General features: G+C 53.0%; 1 protein-coding gene across 1 annotated transcript in view; it reads left to right on the top strand.

The window, feature by feature from the left end:
• The window catches only part of CHL1 (cell adhesion molecule L1 like), a 40,854-nt gene that overhangs the window by 7,554 nt on the left and 15,593 nt on the right, over nt 1-17,707 (top strand). The window contains exons 4-11 of the mRNA XM_087825068.1: nt 3,627-3,749; nt 5,029-5,199; nt 6,118-6,165; nt 7,185-7,305; nt 9,939-10,123; nt 14,101-14,232; nt 15,517-15,657; nt 16,372-16,483. Coding sequence (XP_087681194.1) covers nt 3,627-3,749; nt 5,029-5,199; nt 6,118-6,165; nt 7,185-7,305; nt 9,939-10,123; nt 14,101-14,232; nt 15,517-15,657; nt 16,372-16,483 — 1,033 coding nt within the window. The remainder of the gene's footprint in view (nt 1-3,626; nt 3,750-5,028; nt 5,200-6,117; nt 6,166-7,184; nt 7,306-9,938; nt 10,124-14,100; nt 14,233-15,516; nt 15,658-16,371; nt 16,484-17,707) is intronic.

Genomic DNA, 17,707 nt, shown 5'->3' on the forward strand with positions numbered 1-17,707 from the left:
CTGCGTTAGTAAGTGGGATCTCGCAGCACCGGCCGAGGCAGCGCAGTGACGCGTAAACTTGGAAAGGATCTCAGCGGTTTGGGTTGGAGGTGACATTTGATAGCAAATGTTAATGAATTCTGCATCCAAAGGCATTGTCATGGAAATTGTGGTCCAGGATCATAAAACTAGATCGATCAGTCTGTCATCCATCCATCAATAATCTATCCATCTATCAACCTATCAATCATCTATCTGAAATTAACCGAAATGAGAGACAGAGAGGGAGAGGGAGAGGGAGAGGTTATTAAAAATCTGTGTAGAAGGCCTGGCATTAGGCCGATCCCTAACCCGAATTCGGGTGGTTGCTATGGAGACGCGAAGGGAAGGCAGCAGCCAGACCTATCGCAGAGAAGGAAACGGCACATTTTCATCTACGATTCTGCCATTAAAGGATTTTTAAAGATATTTCTCTGCCTAGGGAAGCAGATTGAGCCAAGACCTGAACAATGCCAGGGGATCCTGGCCAGAACCTGCTGGCGTTGCTGCTAAGAGCTGATCATGGATTTGAGCTAAGTGGCGGGAAATTGCGCCTTTTTTTCTGCTGCTGTGAAAAGAGAGAAATAAATTAGTTTCTTACGCATCGTGTTCAGCCTCCTGAATGACTTGATCGCCTAACTGCTCTCTGTGATCAGTTATATCTTGAGGACGACCAGACCCCAGTTCTCAGGCGTTTATAAATCAGACCAGCTAACGCTACAGCTGGTCTCTACGACCTCCATCAGTTGAGTCTTTTCTTACACTGCAGAGACTTGATTATATTTTTATATTAATAGAACCTTGTGATGTGAGCTTTATAACTCATCTCTCTCATTTTTTGAAGTTTTAGTTGGTAACCTCGAAGACTCCAGCCACCTAAGTTCCGACCTGAGCACAGTAGCTGAAAATCCCATTATGTCCCTACAAACATAAACCTTGTACACAGTGTTTCTTGCCTCTGGCCCCCTTCTTGCCGCCTCTGTGAAAGGCAATCCCAAATATTCAAAAACCCGTTAGAGGCCGGAGCAGGAGAGAGCTCCCTGCCCTGGGCCGTGCGTCTCCACCCTGAGGTCTGGGTGTACCTCCCGGGAAGACCCCTGAACCAGAGCCACCGAGTGTCACGTGATCTTTACGAGCCAACACTGTTTTAATCGATTTATATGAAATGATTCATTTAAACTCTGATATCCATCAGTGAAATAGGTGTCACTGCAGTTCCCACTTTATGAATGAGGACCGCTCGTCTGAAATAAGTCGTCGGGCTGAAGCACAAAAGAAAAACCATCATTTATGACTCACTTTATAAAGTGTTGCCTGTGTCCAAACTCAGAGATGTAATGGTTCTTGCCGGAGAAACACAATTAGCAAAAGTCACCGGTGAGTCATTTTTAAAAGGAGCCATGTCTTCATCTGACGTAGAGCGGACCTCACGCCTGCCGCTGAGTTATAGCAATTACATTTCACGTGTACCTGTGGATGTCGCAGCGGTTGCTTCCCAACCGGCATCACACTCATAAATGGTTTCAAAGTCAAAGAACAGGGACCTAAAAACCCCACATATTAATATCCTTTGGCGTATCTCTTCTTAGACCTTAAATTCTTACGTATATAAATATTCTCCCTGTTTCCAGGTAATAATTTCATCTTTGGCTGAAAGCTGTTACAGAGATTTCTGGCACAGGATACAGGGTTTGGTAGACTTATAAATTTTATTTTACTTTATTTTTCATTATGGATGCCTTAGAAGCCACTCGAATTACATTATTTACCTTTTCAGAGTCGGAATTGTATAACCTAGATTTAATAAATGCAGGGATGAGCGTGCTTCCCTGGCAATGCTGTCTGAATCGTTAGATTTTCTGAGTGCTCCGAGGGTGATATTCTCTAATTAGGGCTCCATACATCATATTAATCAGCTACTTTACAAGGGACGTCCCCTGGGAAGTGAATATTCAGGCTGGGCCTGTGGAGTTTGCTCGTTACAGTCAGAATTGCGTGGTCTTGGCATCTCAGAACCTGTTTCCTTCCTCTGCTTCCCCCGTGTCTGAGTATAAACAGACCCTGCAACTACCCAGCGGCCCTGCTAACTTCACTGCCGTGAACACTGGGCTCAGGTAAAGCCTGTGGCACTAACCGAGGGACTGGAATTTGGAGCTTTGGGCAGGTTCAGTCTGTAAGTCACTACGCTGGACTCGGGTGAGGTAGACTTTCTGCCCAACATTTTGGGTAACACCTGCCCTCAGTCAGGGCTGGCCACACAGGTAGGTGGCACCGATGTTCATCTGCAGGACCCGAGTGTGGTGACGCGCTGAGCAGGTTCCTGCATTTTGACGGGATGCGCTCTACCTGGAGCAGAAGCAGGATTCCGGGGCGGCTGCCATCCAAACACGCTCCTGGACCTGCCGGGAGAGATGAGCTAGGAAGAGGTGACCAGGGGGAAGCCTCCGGGGACCATCACATGACAGAAGCCGGCTGTCCCAAGGGGCCAAGGCCATGCAAGGCCCACCCTGCCCCCTGCAGTGCTGAGCTTCGGAAGGTCCTTGATTTCAGACAAAAAGAGTTCACGGCAGCCAGCTGGCGCGTCGATGAGAGAAACAGCCAATTCCCTCGGCCGAGCAGGGCCCTACAGGAAATGTGCCAAGCTCCTCGCAAAGAGAATTTACAATAAAAGAGTGTACCTTCCGGCCTCCGTGAGCAACGACCATCTTCTGTGGACCACGATGGAAGAGCGAAACACGGGGAAACCCTAACCGGTCCTGCTCAGCGAGGCCTGTTATTAACCCCTCCGAGGCCTTCTCCTGAGACCTGGGGAAATCCCGTAACCCAGGTTCCCCTCACAGGGTCGAAAGGTGCCAGCGTAATGTGCAGCCAAACACACTTTGAAAATTATAAATACCTTCATAGAAATAGCCGGGGCTGGCGTTGGACCTCGAATTCGGCACGTGTGACTCCAGATTGCTGTCACTGCCTCGCTCTCAGGGAAGGTCCTGTGCGGGGAAGAAACAAAATGTTGGGAGGTCACAGTGTCTCCTCCCCTATGTCACGTCCCCGCCACCTAACGTTTCATTTCCCGGGAGCAGCTCCAACGCAAAGCTCTCTTTCCCCTTGACCTGGCCACGCTCGGCCTCTCACTGCACTTGCACCGTTTCCCCAGCCCGGGCCCTGAATTTCCCATTTGGTTCGGTCATGCTCTGAATGAAATACTGGCCGATCACCTTCAAAGGCTTCACCATAGAGCAAGAGGTCGTGTTTCTGCCTGAAAAGAAATCTCAGTGTTTGCAGAAAAAGGTGCTGCATCCATCAAAGCCTAAAACGCGCGGAGCCTGTGGCTCGGAGCTCAGTGCTCTGGGCAGGGAAAGAGGCTTATTGTCGCCTCGCGGGAACGTGTCTGTGGCCGACAGTTACAGCACACACGTTTTCCTAAAGCTGTACAGGATGCACCCCGATTCCCAACTGCGTTTCTCCTGCAGGGGAGACGGGAACCCAGGTGGGGGGGTTGAATTTATTTAGAACGCTCTGATTTTGTAAAAGAATCCACCCAAATGTTACTTGTGACATTGAAAGTTAATTTTAACATCATGGCTTAAAGTGACTTTTTTTAATACCAGATGTTCCAAAGTTCCCCAAAGAGAACATCGAGCCCCTTGAAGTGGAGGAGGGAGACCCCATTGTCCTGCCCTGCAACCCACCCTCGGGCCTCCCCCCCCTGCACATCTACTGGATGAACATCGGTGAGTCGTGCCCGGGTCAGCTCCAGGCGGGTCGGCGACACACTGGGCAGAGGCAGGAACGGTCAGCAGGTTCTCAATGTGGGGTCGGACGCGTTTTATAAACTAGAGTCTGCTCCAGGGTTTAAATACACACTTAGGGTGCACACGGAGACGCTAGAGAACCACCGAATAGACCTCTCAATCTCGCCCCGTCTGAAAAGAGCGGAGGCTGGTGATGAGTGAGACGCATCCCCAAGAAGGCGCCCCCTTGTGCGGGCGACCTGCTTGCCTCCGGCGCGGCCCCCAGGTCAGGCCTGAGCCGGCCCGTGTGTCGCTGGCGTTGTTTCTGTCTTAGGAACGTTTCGCCCTCTCCGCGCCGTGCCCCACGGAGAGATCAGCATTAACACTCGTCTTCACTTTTCCAAAATGTTTTCCTCACTTTTGAGTTGAGAGCCCAGCTGCTGGTCAAGTCCCTCCCGGCAGCTCCTCCGCAGCTTTTATCTCGCGGCCACGGCGGAGGCGACCGTGCTGCGCGCTCCCGGGCGGAACCGACGGAGCGGCTCCTGGGGGGCCAGACGCTCGCGCTGCAGCCCCCGGAGCTTTCCAGGCCGCATCCAGGAGAGAGTCAGTCTCAGAGGCCATGTTTGTGGGGATCTGTTTAAAGAAATATGATCCTAGGACAGTAAATGGGGCAATTAGGCCATTATCCGGATCGGACCGGTTTTCTGATCGGCCCACGCAGGCCCCCAGGGCAGAGTCGAGGCTCAGGGGGGAGAGGGAGGAGGGGGGGTGTCCACCCGAGGACGGCTCTGGTTCATGGTGAGGATCGTGCTTCCCCTGGGCCTTGTCGGATTCTGTTTTTTCTTCCCCTTACTTGCTGCTCCTGTCGTCAGAGCAGGAGTGAGAAAACCGGGAGGAACATACGTGGAAAATGAAATGAAGTGAAATAATGGAAAACAAAGAAGCTGAAAAGGGAGATGAGACAAATAAGGACCGTTGCCGCCCCCCTTTTAAAAAATATGTATTTTTAAAATTTTATTTTATTACTGTTATTATTTTTTAAACATGTCTTCATTGATTTCAGAGAGAGGAAGGGAGAGGGAGAGAGAGAAACATCACTGACGAGAGTCACTGATCGGCTGCCTCCCGCATGCCCCCGACTGGGGATCGGGCCCGCAACCCGGGCCTGTGCCCCGACCGGGAATCGAACCCCGATCTCCTGGATCCCAGGCTGACCCTCAACCGCTGGGCCGCGCGGGCCGGGCAGGACGCCTCCGCTAAGGACGGCGTTTCTTTGCAGAGCTGCAGCACATCCAGCAAGACGAGAGGGTGCACATGAGCCAGCAGGGGGACCTGTACTTTGCAAACGTTGAGGAAAACGACAGTCGGAACGACTACTGTTGCTTCGCCGCCTTCCCGAGGTTGAGGACGATCGTGCAGAAGATGCCGATGAAACTGACCGTTAACAGCTGTAAGTCCAAGTAACGCGCGGCTCCGTCGCGAATGCCCCACGCAGGTGTGTCTGTAGTGCCCGCGGGCCGGCGCCCCAGGAGCTGGGACGGGATTTTCCCGCGTCGCTCAGCTCAGCTCCGGAGACGTGACCCAGACGAGAGGCGCCTGCCCCGGCGGCTGCGGGGCTCCCTCCAGCAGCCAGGAAACCAGACCGGTGGGCGAGATGCACAGGCTCTTCCCCCGCTTCCCACGCAGGTTCCCGGCTCTGGGTCACGGGATAAGTCAGCAGGATAACATCGGAGAAAATAAGAGTCAACAATAGAAAGGGGCAATGTTACACTTTTCTTTTTGCCTCAGCCTGCGCCCTGGACCGGGAGTCGAGCTCTCAGGCCTTTGATGCTCTGGCTGGTGCTCTAACCTCTGAGCCACAGAGCCAGGGCTGTAACTTTTATCACATGAGTTTTCCTGTCTTTCCAAAACTGACAACATTATTTGAACTGCTTCCCTCCCCTGCTGGAGTCCCGGTGCCCAAATGGGAAAGCGTCCTGGGGAGACGGCCTGTAGACGCACAGGAGGGATCGCTGGCCCTGGGGCGAGCAGCCGGCGTGGCCGTCCCGTTGTCTGATGCGGTCGGTGACTTTTTTCATCGTCATGTGTGATGCACGGAGCCAGGCTCCCCTGGAGCCTCCCGGCAGCCTCTGCCCCCTTCCCGAGTGTCCTGATACCCTCCCCACCTGGATCCACCTGCGGTCGTTCAAGGTCAAGCTCCCTCCGTGTCAGTATTTCCTCAACTCCTTCCCTAAAGCGATGTCCTAGCGAAGCCTGGCTGTGCCTCGCTTTGTAATTTTTCTAAGGAAAAACTGTGACTCTTCATTCTTTGTTGGCATCAGCATCCACCATTGTGTTTGTGAGTTTTTCTTCCATCTTTTCATTTCAGTAAAGCATGCTAATGACTCGAGTTCACCCACAGAAACCCGTTCCCGGGGTAAGTCGATCCTGCGTAGAGGGCTGGCAGCTCTCTCAGAGTCAGCAGCTCATTCCCATCTCAGAATCTGGAGTTTTCTTTTTATGTCTTTGTGAGTTTATTAAAATACTAATATTCATGTTAAGGAAGATCCCTGAGCATAGAGGTTTCTATTCCCCCCTTAAATTTGTGCAGAGGGGTGATCTTTATAAATGCATAACCATATAAATATAACCACACGTTTAGAGATAATATAATTAACATACACAGATACATAGGTACACATAGTAAAGCTACATGCTTTTAACGGAGCCTTCATTTGGGGTCTCCCCAAGGTCTTTCATTGTCCACGTTTTGGTTGACGGCTGGATCGGGACTCAGAGGTGTGGTAACGACAGGCTTCCTGAGACTCTGCCTCCCCCGTGACTCCCCGGCCGTGTGGCGGGAGGGAGTGTAATTGGAGATGTGCTCGAATGTGGGGAGCGTGTCTGTGACTACACACACACTCACACACACACACTCACATATACATACATACACACACACTCACACATACACACTCACACATACATACACACTCACACACTCACACTCACACATACACACATTCACACACACATACACAGTCACACACACTCACACACACTCACACACATTCACACACACACACATTCACACACACACTCACACACAGTCACACTCACACATACATACACACACATACATACACACAGTCACACACACACACACACATACACTCACACTCACATATTAACTCACACAGTCACACTCACACACATTCACAGCCACACACAGTCACACTCACACATACATACGCACACATACATACACACAGTCACACACACACAGTCACACACACACAGTCACACACACACAGTCACACACACACACTCACACATTCACACTCACACACACGCTCACGCACTCACACACATAAGGCCACAGGGTTGTCTGATTTAGAGCCATAGGACGTAAACTCTCTGTTTGAGATAAATATGAGATTTTTCTTTTCTGTTCAGCAAATTCCATCAAGCAGAGAAAACCCAGACTGCTGCTGCCTCCCGCTGCCGAGGGCTCCGAGTCCTCGGTCACCATCCTCAAAGGGGACACGCTGGTGCTGGAGTGCTTCGCCGAAGGCCTGTGAGTACCTGCCCTGTCCGCCTGTCTGTCAGCCCTGTGTCCATCCAGCCTCGAGGGTCCCTGCAGCCCGGGATAACGAATGAGGCACCTGTTGGGTGTGCCCGCACACGGCCTTTCCAACCATTTCTTTTTTGAATAAGCGCGACTTCTCGGGAGGAAGTAGTTTCCATTCACTCTGCAGCCTTCAGGCGGGGCTGGGGTTGGTCTACAGCTCGCCCTGTCCCTGTGTGAGCGTGTGGACGGAGGTGACGGCGGGGCCGCCCTTCCAGCCCGCGGCCCTCGGAGGCCGGGCCGCGTCCCGGCCCCCCTGCTGGACCTGGGCCAGCCCTGCTGGCTGGGCCGTGAGCTCTGCCCCCGGGTTGGGCTCCCAGCTGCCCCGTCTCCCTCTTATGTTCCCCGCGGCCTGAGGCACACAGGAGGGCCCGTCCGTGCAACTTAAGAGAGTTTGATATGAAAACACAATTACCTGGATTTTATCTGAAAACAAAATGCACGTTTCCAAATTCCCCAAGGAAAGCGTGAGGCTCCCTCACTTGGTCACATCTCTCTCTCTTTTTTTCCCTAGTTAAGTTTCTGAGGTGACCTTGGTTAATAAGACCATAGAGGTCACAGGTGTATGTCTCTGCGATGCATGATCCGGAGGCTGCACTGTGTGCCCACCACCCAGAGTCACCGCACACACCTTGAAATCGTTGCGTTTTCTGAGTAACCCACTCCCCTGACTGGATCCCTGTTCCCGGCTCTGGGTGTGTGCTGGGGACCCTGTCTGGTCCTGTTTAAGATGAAGGGGACGCGGTAGGAATTTTACAGCACGTTACGTGTTTATCTCGGGCGTCTTTAAACCACGCCCTCTGCACAACAGGCTAATTACCGCTCAGACACCCCCCTGTCCCGCGTGTCAGGCACGTGTCTCGCACGCCGCACGCCCGGGCGAGATTTCTTCCTGCCCCTGGCAGGTGAGGTGGGCGGAGCCCCCCTGAGACCTGGACCCCGGGCTCCTGGACCTGCACCAGCGGACGTTTAACTCACGTCAGCTCATTTCAGCCAGAGGAGCTGCTCTGCGCCGCCGAGGGCGACCGCGGGCTGGCACGGCCTCTGAGCCGGGGACGATGTGGGGGACATCTCCACGCGCGGGGGGTGACAAGGGAAACGCGGTTTATTGACACGGGGACTTCACGGGGACACGGGTGCCCAACCAGAGACTTTCACCTTCTCGCGGAATTAGAGATTAGCAACACCCCTGCCCACAAACCTTCATCGCTCAAGCGCTGTTGGCAAGTCTTCCTTAAATTAAATGGAAGAGAGAGAGAAAAGCACCGTCAAGAATGTGGCTGGACGCGCCCCTGGGGAGCGGTGTCGGTGTCGCAGGACCGCCTGACAGTCGTTTCATTCCGTTCTTCCGAGGATTAGACTAATTTTCAAATTTTCAAGGACGGGCGGGAGGGGATCTTGCAGGAAGCAAAGGCCCCACTGAGAAAGCCTCGTGGAAACCAGCGCGGGGGAGCCGGGTCCAGGGCAGCCTGCGGTTTGGCAGGTTGCCCTGGTGACAGATGGGGTGAGAAACAGGCCCCCCTGAGACCTGGGGGAGCACCTGTTAGGGGCGCGCACTCGGCCGTGGGCCACGTGCCCCCAGCCTGGCCCAGTGTCCGCCAGGGCGTCGGGTCAGCAGGCAGGTGGGAGCCTGAGCCGGGGGAGGGGACGCCTGGGGTGCGAGGAGATTAAAGCACCGTCCTCTTCACCTCCGGTGTCTTCTGGCACAACAGCCAGTCATTTTAACCATTGGCTGTCGGTACAATTAGAGACGGTTGACGCGAACACTGTGAGTTAGTTGTTCGGTTATTAACCAATAGCTAATTGCTTTGGCTAAGCGCACGGATTCCCAGAACACACCGGGAGTGATACGAGGGGCGCCAATGTAACGCGCAAGGTGGTTGAAGGAACGTCAGGGTCAGATCCGAGGTCTTACTGGGATGGGGAGAGGGATCCTAGCGAGGGAGACGTCATCCACTTGGTTTTTGTTTGGTTTTGCCGGCTTGCGTGTCCGTCCTGGTTGGTGCTCTGATCTTTGGAGACCAGGGAGGTGGGGCCCCTTCCCCCCTCCTCCCCTCCCGGCAGCGAGGGAGACGCTGGGTACCCCGCCCTGGGCTGCGGACACGCCTGCCCCACCCTGGGCCCCCTGGGCCCCAACACCCTGGCTCTCTCCCCCGAGCCCCTTCTCGAGCATCGGCTCCTTGGATACAGGGGCCTAGGGCCTCGCTCTGCTGGCCGCGGGTTCTCCATCACCTCGATTTTCAGTCTCCTGCCGGGACGGGGGCTGCTGTTTCCCGCACTTCAAATCCCCACGGGGAGAGTTCACCCTCGGAACCCATCTTGCCGTGTTTCTAGGCTCAGGTTATCCGTCCACCTCTAGCGGCACCCAGGCGCCCAGCACTTACCTGGAGCGAGTCCTGTTCGCAGGAGAGGGAGGAGTCTGGGGGGAGACGGCGGGTCGGCGCCCCCGGAGCGCAGACAGACGTCCCTCAGTCGGGCTCCAGGGACCAGACAGCAATGAGATGCGGGGCGTGTGCCCTCGGGTTCTCCCGGTTTCCTTTTGCACTTTTAAGAACGTTTATCATTCGTTTATTGTTTTTCAGGCCAACTCCACAGGTCGACTGGGAAAAAGTGGGAGGAGATTTACCCAAAGGCAGAGAAACTGGAGACAGTCACGGGAAGACGCTGACGGTGGAGAGAGCCTCCTACCAGGACGGAGGCCGTTACCGCTGCCGGGCCCACAACTTCCTGGGCTCCGCCGTCCACGATTTCCACGTCACGGTAGAAGGTACGGTGGCCACCCACCCTCACTCACCCTCCGACGCACCTACACCTGTAACGTGAGCCAAAGCAGGGAGCTGGTCCCACTTTTTAAAAAACACGCTTTTATTGATCTCCGAGAGAGGAAGGGAGAGGGAGAGAGAAACGTCAGTGATGAGAGTCATGGATCCGCCGCCTCCTGCGCCCCCCGGGGATCGGGCCACAGCCCCGGCCTGTGCCCCGGCGGGAATCGAGCCTCTCGGGTCCAGGGGATAGTCACTGTGTTAGTTTCGGGGAAACAATAATAGACTCTGTGGTATGGAGATTAATTCTCTATCGAAAGGCGCAAGACCACACGATGTTTGGGTTCTCCCTCCGTGACCCCAGGCCTTTCGGTCAGGAGCGGGGGGGCTGTGGTCTGGGGTATTGTAGAAATAAGTGGTTAGCGATGCCACCTGTTAAAACCGGGGCCCCAGGATGCAGAGCTTGGGGTGTGCCTGCCGGGAGACCTAAAGGCTCCCTCGTCTCGCCTGGGAGTCCGACCGACACAGGCCACTCCCCGGCCTGACCACACTGAGGTCTCCCGCGCGGTTGGCTGGCTGTTGGCCGCGTTGGCGGGACGGTTCCCGGGTCTGTCCTTATGAGCCTCGTGGGGGCTGGTGCTGAGGGCCTTGTCCCTCTTAGGGTTCGGCTCAGGGACTGGCCTCCAGGGCTTCCCTGTATATTCAAGCCCCCGTCCGCACAAGGGACACCTGTGTCAGGCCACCACCCCCTCGAGTGGAAAAAATAGACTCAGACGCTAATTGCACCCACAAACCAATGTCAGCACGGCCGTTCCAGCCCTGCCGTTGGCAGTAACCCCGAGTTCCCGAGGCCCGTCCCGCAGTGTGACTCGCTGGGTGAGGGGGCGCGGGCCCGGAGGTGGGAAATCAGGTCCCTGCCCAACATCGGGAAACCAGACGGGAGAAACCGGGGCTGTGCACAGACGGGAACACGGGCTGTGTCCCGGGGATCACTCCCGAGGAAATGGGAGGAAGGGTCTGGGGGGTGCGGTCCCTACAGTGTCAGTCCTCCTCGAGGTTCTACATGGTTTGGCTGCGCCGGGCGGCGGGGCCTTGTTTCCGAATCCCCCGCCTCCGCCCAGCACACGCACCACCCAGGACCCGGACCCGCTAATTGCCGGCCGCCCGGCTCCGAGCTGCTGACGACTGGAAACCCTCCAGATGGCCGGAGCCTTGCTGCGGGAGCTGAATATTTTAACAATCTGGCCACGGTTCCTTGACTGGAAGACAAGCTTTCAAAAGAATTGCAAGGGTTGCAAAAAAAAACCCCAAAAAACAAAAGTCAAGGAGGTAGAATAAATTATTCAGCTCGGGCTGTTGACTCAGCCCCAGGAGGCGCACGTCTCCGGGACAGACTGTCCCCACTGCTCATTCGCAGCCGTTAGGGCCATCGAGAGGCAGAGTGGTTTTTTAGGGGCACTTAATACTCGCCCTGATGAGGAACGCTAGCGGCGCCCTGGCTGTTTTCGGGTTGCCCCTCGCGGATGCACCATCGCCACCGCGTGGCCGCCGGCCGCAGGCCCCTTCCCCCTAAGTGCGGAAGCCTCATACATACGACCTTCATCAGTCACACGGGCCGGCCGGGCCGCTTTCATCCGACTTCCTCCTGCCTTCCTGGACCTTCCTCTTTCCCTCCTTTTGTCTCTTGCTGAGAAACTCAAATTAAATGAGCGGATTGGCCACGCGGGCAGGGGGAGGGCCGCCGTGAACTTTGAAATTCTAGTCCACTCTCAAAGCCCCATTGTGCGGAGTCAGAGCTGGCGCTGTGTGGCGCCCGCTCCCTGTGAGATCCTTCTTTATCCCGAACACAGGCGGACTCTGTGTCCGAAGCCGCGCAGCCTAAATATGGAAACAAACTGCATTTTCGAGTCCCGTAATACGTAGAAGCAACAACAGCCAGGGTGTTGAGTGGGCAAAAGCATTCTGTCCAGATGCCCACAACGTAAGCACCGCGTGCTTGGTAAAGGAGATGCGTCGCGCATATAAATTAACACACGGCAAACACAGCGATATATGAGTACATGCAATTACGTTATTTATTACGTAGTATACGTATTATGTCAACGTAAGAGGCATCTGCACCTGCTCCACAGGAATTTTTTTTAGTTTATTTGAGCCAAACTCACGACCGTTGCTGGGAAGGAAAATCTCAATGGGTTGAGAAAAGGCTCCGGAGAACGAGGGTTTTGCCCCTTGTTTCGTCCATTACAGTCGAAGGAGGAGTCCAAGGGGGTCACGCGAAGTCCCCGGGGATGGATTAGGGAGGCGGGAGAAGGCACCGCGGGGAAACCTCTCGGTCAGACCGTGGAGGTGGTGCCCAGGGAACGAGAGAACATGGGGCCCTGTGGTCCGTGTCCTGGAGGGAGGCTGTGCGCTGGGGCCTGGAAAAGGCAGTTACCCCGACACCCCAAAGGCCTGGTGTCCTGGATGTGAAAAGACAATAGACGGGCTCAGGGAAGGTAAAGACTGGCCTTTGTCAGGGGAGCTGCAGGCCGGGGACAGGACTGTCGGCCACGACCCATTTTCAGTTAGAAGGTCTTAATTCCGGACCATCCTGTGGGCTCCTTTCGGTAGGTTATGGAAACGGATATTTAAGGTGGGGTTTACCAGGTAAGTCACTGCTCTTGCTTGGACTTGAACTTGCTGGGATTGTTTGTATATTTTTGGTTTTCCTGGAAAATCTACAGGCATTTTCATCTAATCTGTTTTTACTCCTTTACTTTAAAGTGATGGTTACATATCTGTGTACTTTAAAGACTTTCCTTTTTTGACTAAAATGGAAATTGACAGAGTCTTGGGGGAAATAACCCCGCGACAGTTGACGGGAGTTACTACCTGCAGGGACTGTGCAATTTTCTCAGAAACCAGATTATCCAAACCTTCCACATTTTCATCTAATCTTTGGTTTGCTCCTGACACGGTGATGTACTTAAGGTGACAAAACACGGCGGGCGTGTTTGCACTGAAGGGACACGTCTGGTTCTGCACCGAGCTCCACTGAGAGTTCCAGTGCTGGGGCACGAGGCAGGCGTGGGAGATGCAAGGAACTGAAATACGTCTTTTCCTCCATTGCTTGGAGGGCAGACAGCTAAACATGGCTTTTAGGTTCCCTCCCCCTTTTGCAAAACACTCTCTCTAGGAAATAATGCTTCTCAATTTTTTCCCTAGATAAATAGACGGGTAGAGATACAGGTATAAAATTCTGTAAGGCCATTTATTAAGAAGTATTTACAAGGAATGCTGAACATGTTAATTTTATTTAAAAATGTTTTTCATTATCAGCATTTTTAAATTCCCTGCTGCTACTTGAAAATAAGCTGCAGGCAGCACTAAGTGAACATACCATCGGCCCGGTCCTCCGTTTTCTGTTACTGAGATAAATACTGTGCAGTGAGAGAGTGATTGTAGATAACTGTTTCTAGTACGTTGAATTTCTTATCCACGCTGAAAGTCCAAATGAGAACACACGGTTGGGTGCACACACAAGCACATGCATGCACACACACTCGCAGGCGCACACGCACACGCATGCACATACGCACACGCACACACACAAGCACATGCATGCACACACACTCGCAGGCGCACACGCACATGCATGCACATACGCACACACACACAAGCACATGCATGCACACACACTCGCAGGCGCACACGCACATGCATGCACATACGCACACGCACACACACAAGCACATGCATGCACACACTCGCAGGCGCACACACACATGCATGCACATACACACACACACACACACAAGCACATGCATGCACACACATGCACGCACACGCACACGCACACCTGTCCTCGGAACACCCAGCAAACAGCCCTGAGCCCTGCTCTGTCTGCCACCTGCTGGTGGGTCGTGGAACTGCAGGCCCTGCAGTCCGTGGCCCCTCCCATGTGGCTAAGTCTCTGAGGAGCCCCTGACTTTGTCCCCAGAGCCCCCTCACTGGACGAAGAAACCCCAGAGTGGCGTGTACAGCACGGGGGCCAGCGGCATCTTGCTGTGCGAGGCAGAAGGCGAGCCCGAGCCCACCATCCGGTGGCGAGTCAATGGCCTCCCGATTGAGGGTAAGTCAAACCCTGGTGGTGAGGGCCCCTGAAGGCCCAGCCCTCTGGGGAGGTTCCTGGTCAGACCCTGGGCTTTGTCAGCTTGGAGCTGGGAGGTGCCTGGGCCAGCGGGTGTGCGGATGGACAGGGAGGCCGAGGCTGCACGTACAGGCACGCCAGACAGCAATCCTCCCTGGGACCAAAGCCCTGGCCTTGGAATGTGGGCCTGGGGCCCTGGGACCAAAGCCCCGGCCTTGGAACGTGGGCCTGGCCCCCTCCCACACCTGCCCGCAGGCAGGTCAGCTGGGCTCCCAGGCCTGGTGTTTGATCTGAACCGGAGGCTCTGAAATCTCTCTGAGCTCATGGTTCTGGGGTTGTGGATCCTCTATCCATCATATTTCTCCATTAAGTCAAAATGATTGCTATTTCTGCTGGACAGCCTCGCCTTCTCTACGTGCTTTTTATCCAATACTCCTGACCTCGTAACAAGCCCGGCAAAGGAAGTCTTTCATTCTCAGGTTTGCAGATGTGGCAACTGAGGCTCAGGGAGGGTCCATCACCCACTTGGGTTGTGTTCTGAGCAGAGTTAATGAGACAACCCCTGTACCACACCCACAGGTGCCTTTGGTCCCTAATAAATGCACCAAAGTGTTAAATATTGTCATTCCCAAAAGGTATTTCCAGAATCATACCTGGGTCAGGAGTGAGGCAGAATTTAATGCAAAATTAAAGGGCATACCTGGGCCCTTTTCCCTGTTTTCTAACCTCTCCAGAAAGGGAAATGAAATATATACACCATGTACCTAAAGGGGTTAAACAGCAAGCAGGACTCCTTAGACGAGCGGTGTGTGTTAGAAAAGAGGGCAGAGGAAGGAGGTAGAGGGATGGGGTCGGGACAACTGCCAGTGCTGGAGGGTGGGCACCAGGCAGGGTTAACGTGAGCCTTTTGCTGGGCAGTACCAGGACCTGGATTTACAAAGGAAGTGACATCCGGTTCATAGTGAGATTTGCCTGCTAAACAGAAAACTGGAATCTCACTCCTGGGTGTGGCTATGGAGAGGCAGTGAGCCAGAGGAAGTTGGTATTTTGACAATAAATACCCGTTTCAGGGAACACTGAAGCTGCACAAGGGTCCGGAAAGAAAATTCTTGGGGATGTGAGGAGAGTCTAAAGAATTAGTTGCAATGAACTATTACTCACCCTAAACTGGTCTTAAAATATAAATGCTGTGTGACACGTTTGATAGACGGTATATAAATATTTTAGGTCCTATTTTTTATCAAACTGATGTTCTCTAATCTGCAGAAAACCCATTTGCCGGGGACGTCATCTCCCCCGGGGAGGTCAGCTTCACAGACTTGCAGCCCAACCACACAGCCGTGTACCAATGCGAGGCCTCCAACGTGCATGGGACCATCCTGGCCAATGCCAACATCGATGTCGTTGGTGAGCATCCCCCAGAGCAGACTGTCCACCAGCCATGGTCCACGGGACAGGGGTCAAGGTCACACTCATTGGCACATTGAACTATTCACACATAAAACACGGGGCGACCAGAGCCCCTTCCATCTCACCTTTGGGTGTTAGACTTTATGCTAAAATTATACTTTCAGAAGTGTTTTGAATTAGGATAGTCTTCTAATTCAAGAACACGGACTGTAATATTCAGCTCTCTCCCACTCTTATAACATTTGCGTGGCTATATAGAGAATATTAAAATTTGCACATGTTATTTCTTTTTTATTCATTTATTTATATTTTAATTTATATTTATTGTTGAGAGTATTACAGATATTCCCCATTTCCCCCAAATTAAAACCACAATGAGATATCACCTCACACCTGCCAGAATGGCTGCCATCAATAAATCAACAAACAAGTGTTGGCGAGGATGCAGAGAAAGGGGAACCCTCGTGTACTGCTGGTGGGAATGCAGACTGGGGCAGCCACTGTGGAAAACAGTGTGGAGGAGCCTCAAAAAATTAAAAATGGAGCTGCCTTTTGACCCAGTGATCCCACTTCTGGGAATATATCATGAAACACCAATCAGAAAGAATATACGCCCCCTATGTTCATGACAGCGCAATTTACAGTAGCTAAGATCTGCACATGTTATTTCTTACGAGAAAGTTTAAAACTATTTATGTAATTTTCCATTAGATGTCCGTCCACTGATACAGACAGAAGATGAAGAGAGTTATGCCACTGTGGTCGGGTCCAGTGCTTTCCTGCACTGCGAGTTCTTCGCCTCCCCTGAGCCGATGGTGTCCTGGTGAGCCGATACAATGTTTCCTTAAGAAAATGTCCAAGGGGATGGTGTCCTGGTGAGCCGATACAATGTTTCCTTAAGAAAATGTCCAAGGGGATGGTGTCCTGGTGAGCCAATACAATGTTTCCTTAAGAAAATGTCCAAGGGGATGGTGCCCTGATGAGCTGATACAATGTTCCCTTAAGAAAATGTCCAAGGCGATGGTGTCCTGGTGAGCCGATACAATGTTTCCTTAAGAAAATGTCGGCTGTGGGCCTTCCCTTGTCTCTTCCTCTGCCCTGTTTCTATGTTGCTACCTGTAGTCAGCACTTGGGAGAAATAGGGAAGCACCGTAATCACCGCCCTCCCCTGGAAGCATGGACCAACCCTGTGGGGTTTCCTCAGGGATTTGGGGAAAGCAAAGAATTGAGTGATTATGAAAATGAATTTAGAGATAGAGTTGGTTTCCACTCTGGGTACCTAGTCTAAGGTCGGGTATTCCTTCATTGTTGTTCTAGATCATGTCTAAATAATTATCGAGTTTGCCTTCCATTCCAAACACATGCTGAGAACTTCTCCAATGTGGTTTTGAATTTAATTTCACTTTCTTGACAGTGTTACTAGTCCACCGTGTTGTTATGTGGACCTGACACATGTGTTGCCTCACTGACCCACATGGGTGGTTCCTGTCTTCTCAAGTTGCTCTAGTTGCTCTAGGGGCTGAGATTAGAAAGGGGCAGGGAGCAGGGCCACTGAGGTGCAGGGTAAGAGCCTATCTTTATCTAAAACCTGGGGATATTGCTCATCGTGAATTTTTAATGTGTTGTTTTTGATTTTTAAAAACACTCCTCTAACACATAACTGATCTTGAGGACTGAGATTCTGGGCACCGTCTTAAACCTTGCCTCGGAGGCCATGCCTCCCTCACCTAGCCCTATCACCCGGGCCCAGTGAAACCTGGTGGGGCAGCAGCTTGTCCTGTGAAATGTCAGCTTCACAGCCTCCTGTTGTGAAATGAACCAGCTGTGGCAGCAGGTACTTAGATGATGGATGAATGTAGGGAAATGACTTGGGGTTTACAGGGTAGACAGAACCACGTCTACAGGGCAAGAAAACCCCCTGGCTTGTCACATCTCTAATGACCAATGTCCTCCCAGCACAGCAGGAGGTGGGGAGGGTCTTGATCTCCTTCGATTCCCAGCTTCCTCTGTAGAGCTCTGAAGCGATCACTCACTGGGGAGTTCACCT

This window comes from Miniopterus natalensis, chromosome 15, assembly GCF_054644295.1.
Source record: "Miniopterus natalensis isolate mMinNat1 chromosome 15, mMinNat1.hap1, whole genome shotgun sequence".
NCBI lineage: Eukaryota > Metazoa > Chordata > Mammalia > Chiroptera > Miniopteridae > Miniopterus > Miniopterus natalensis.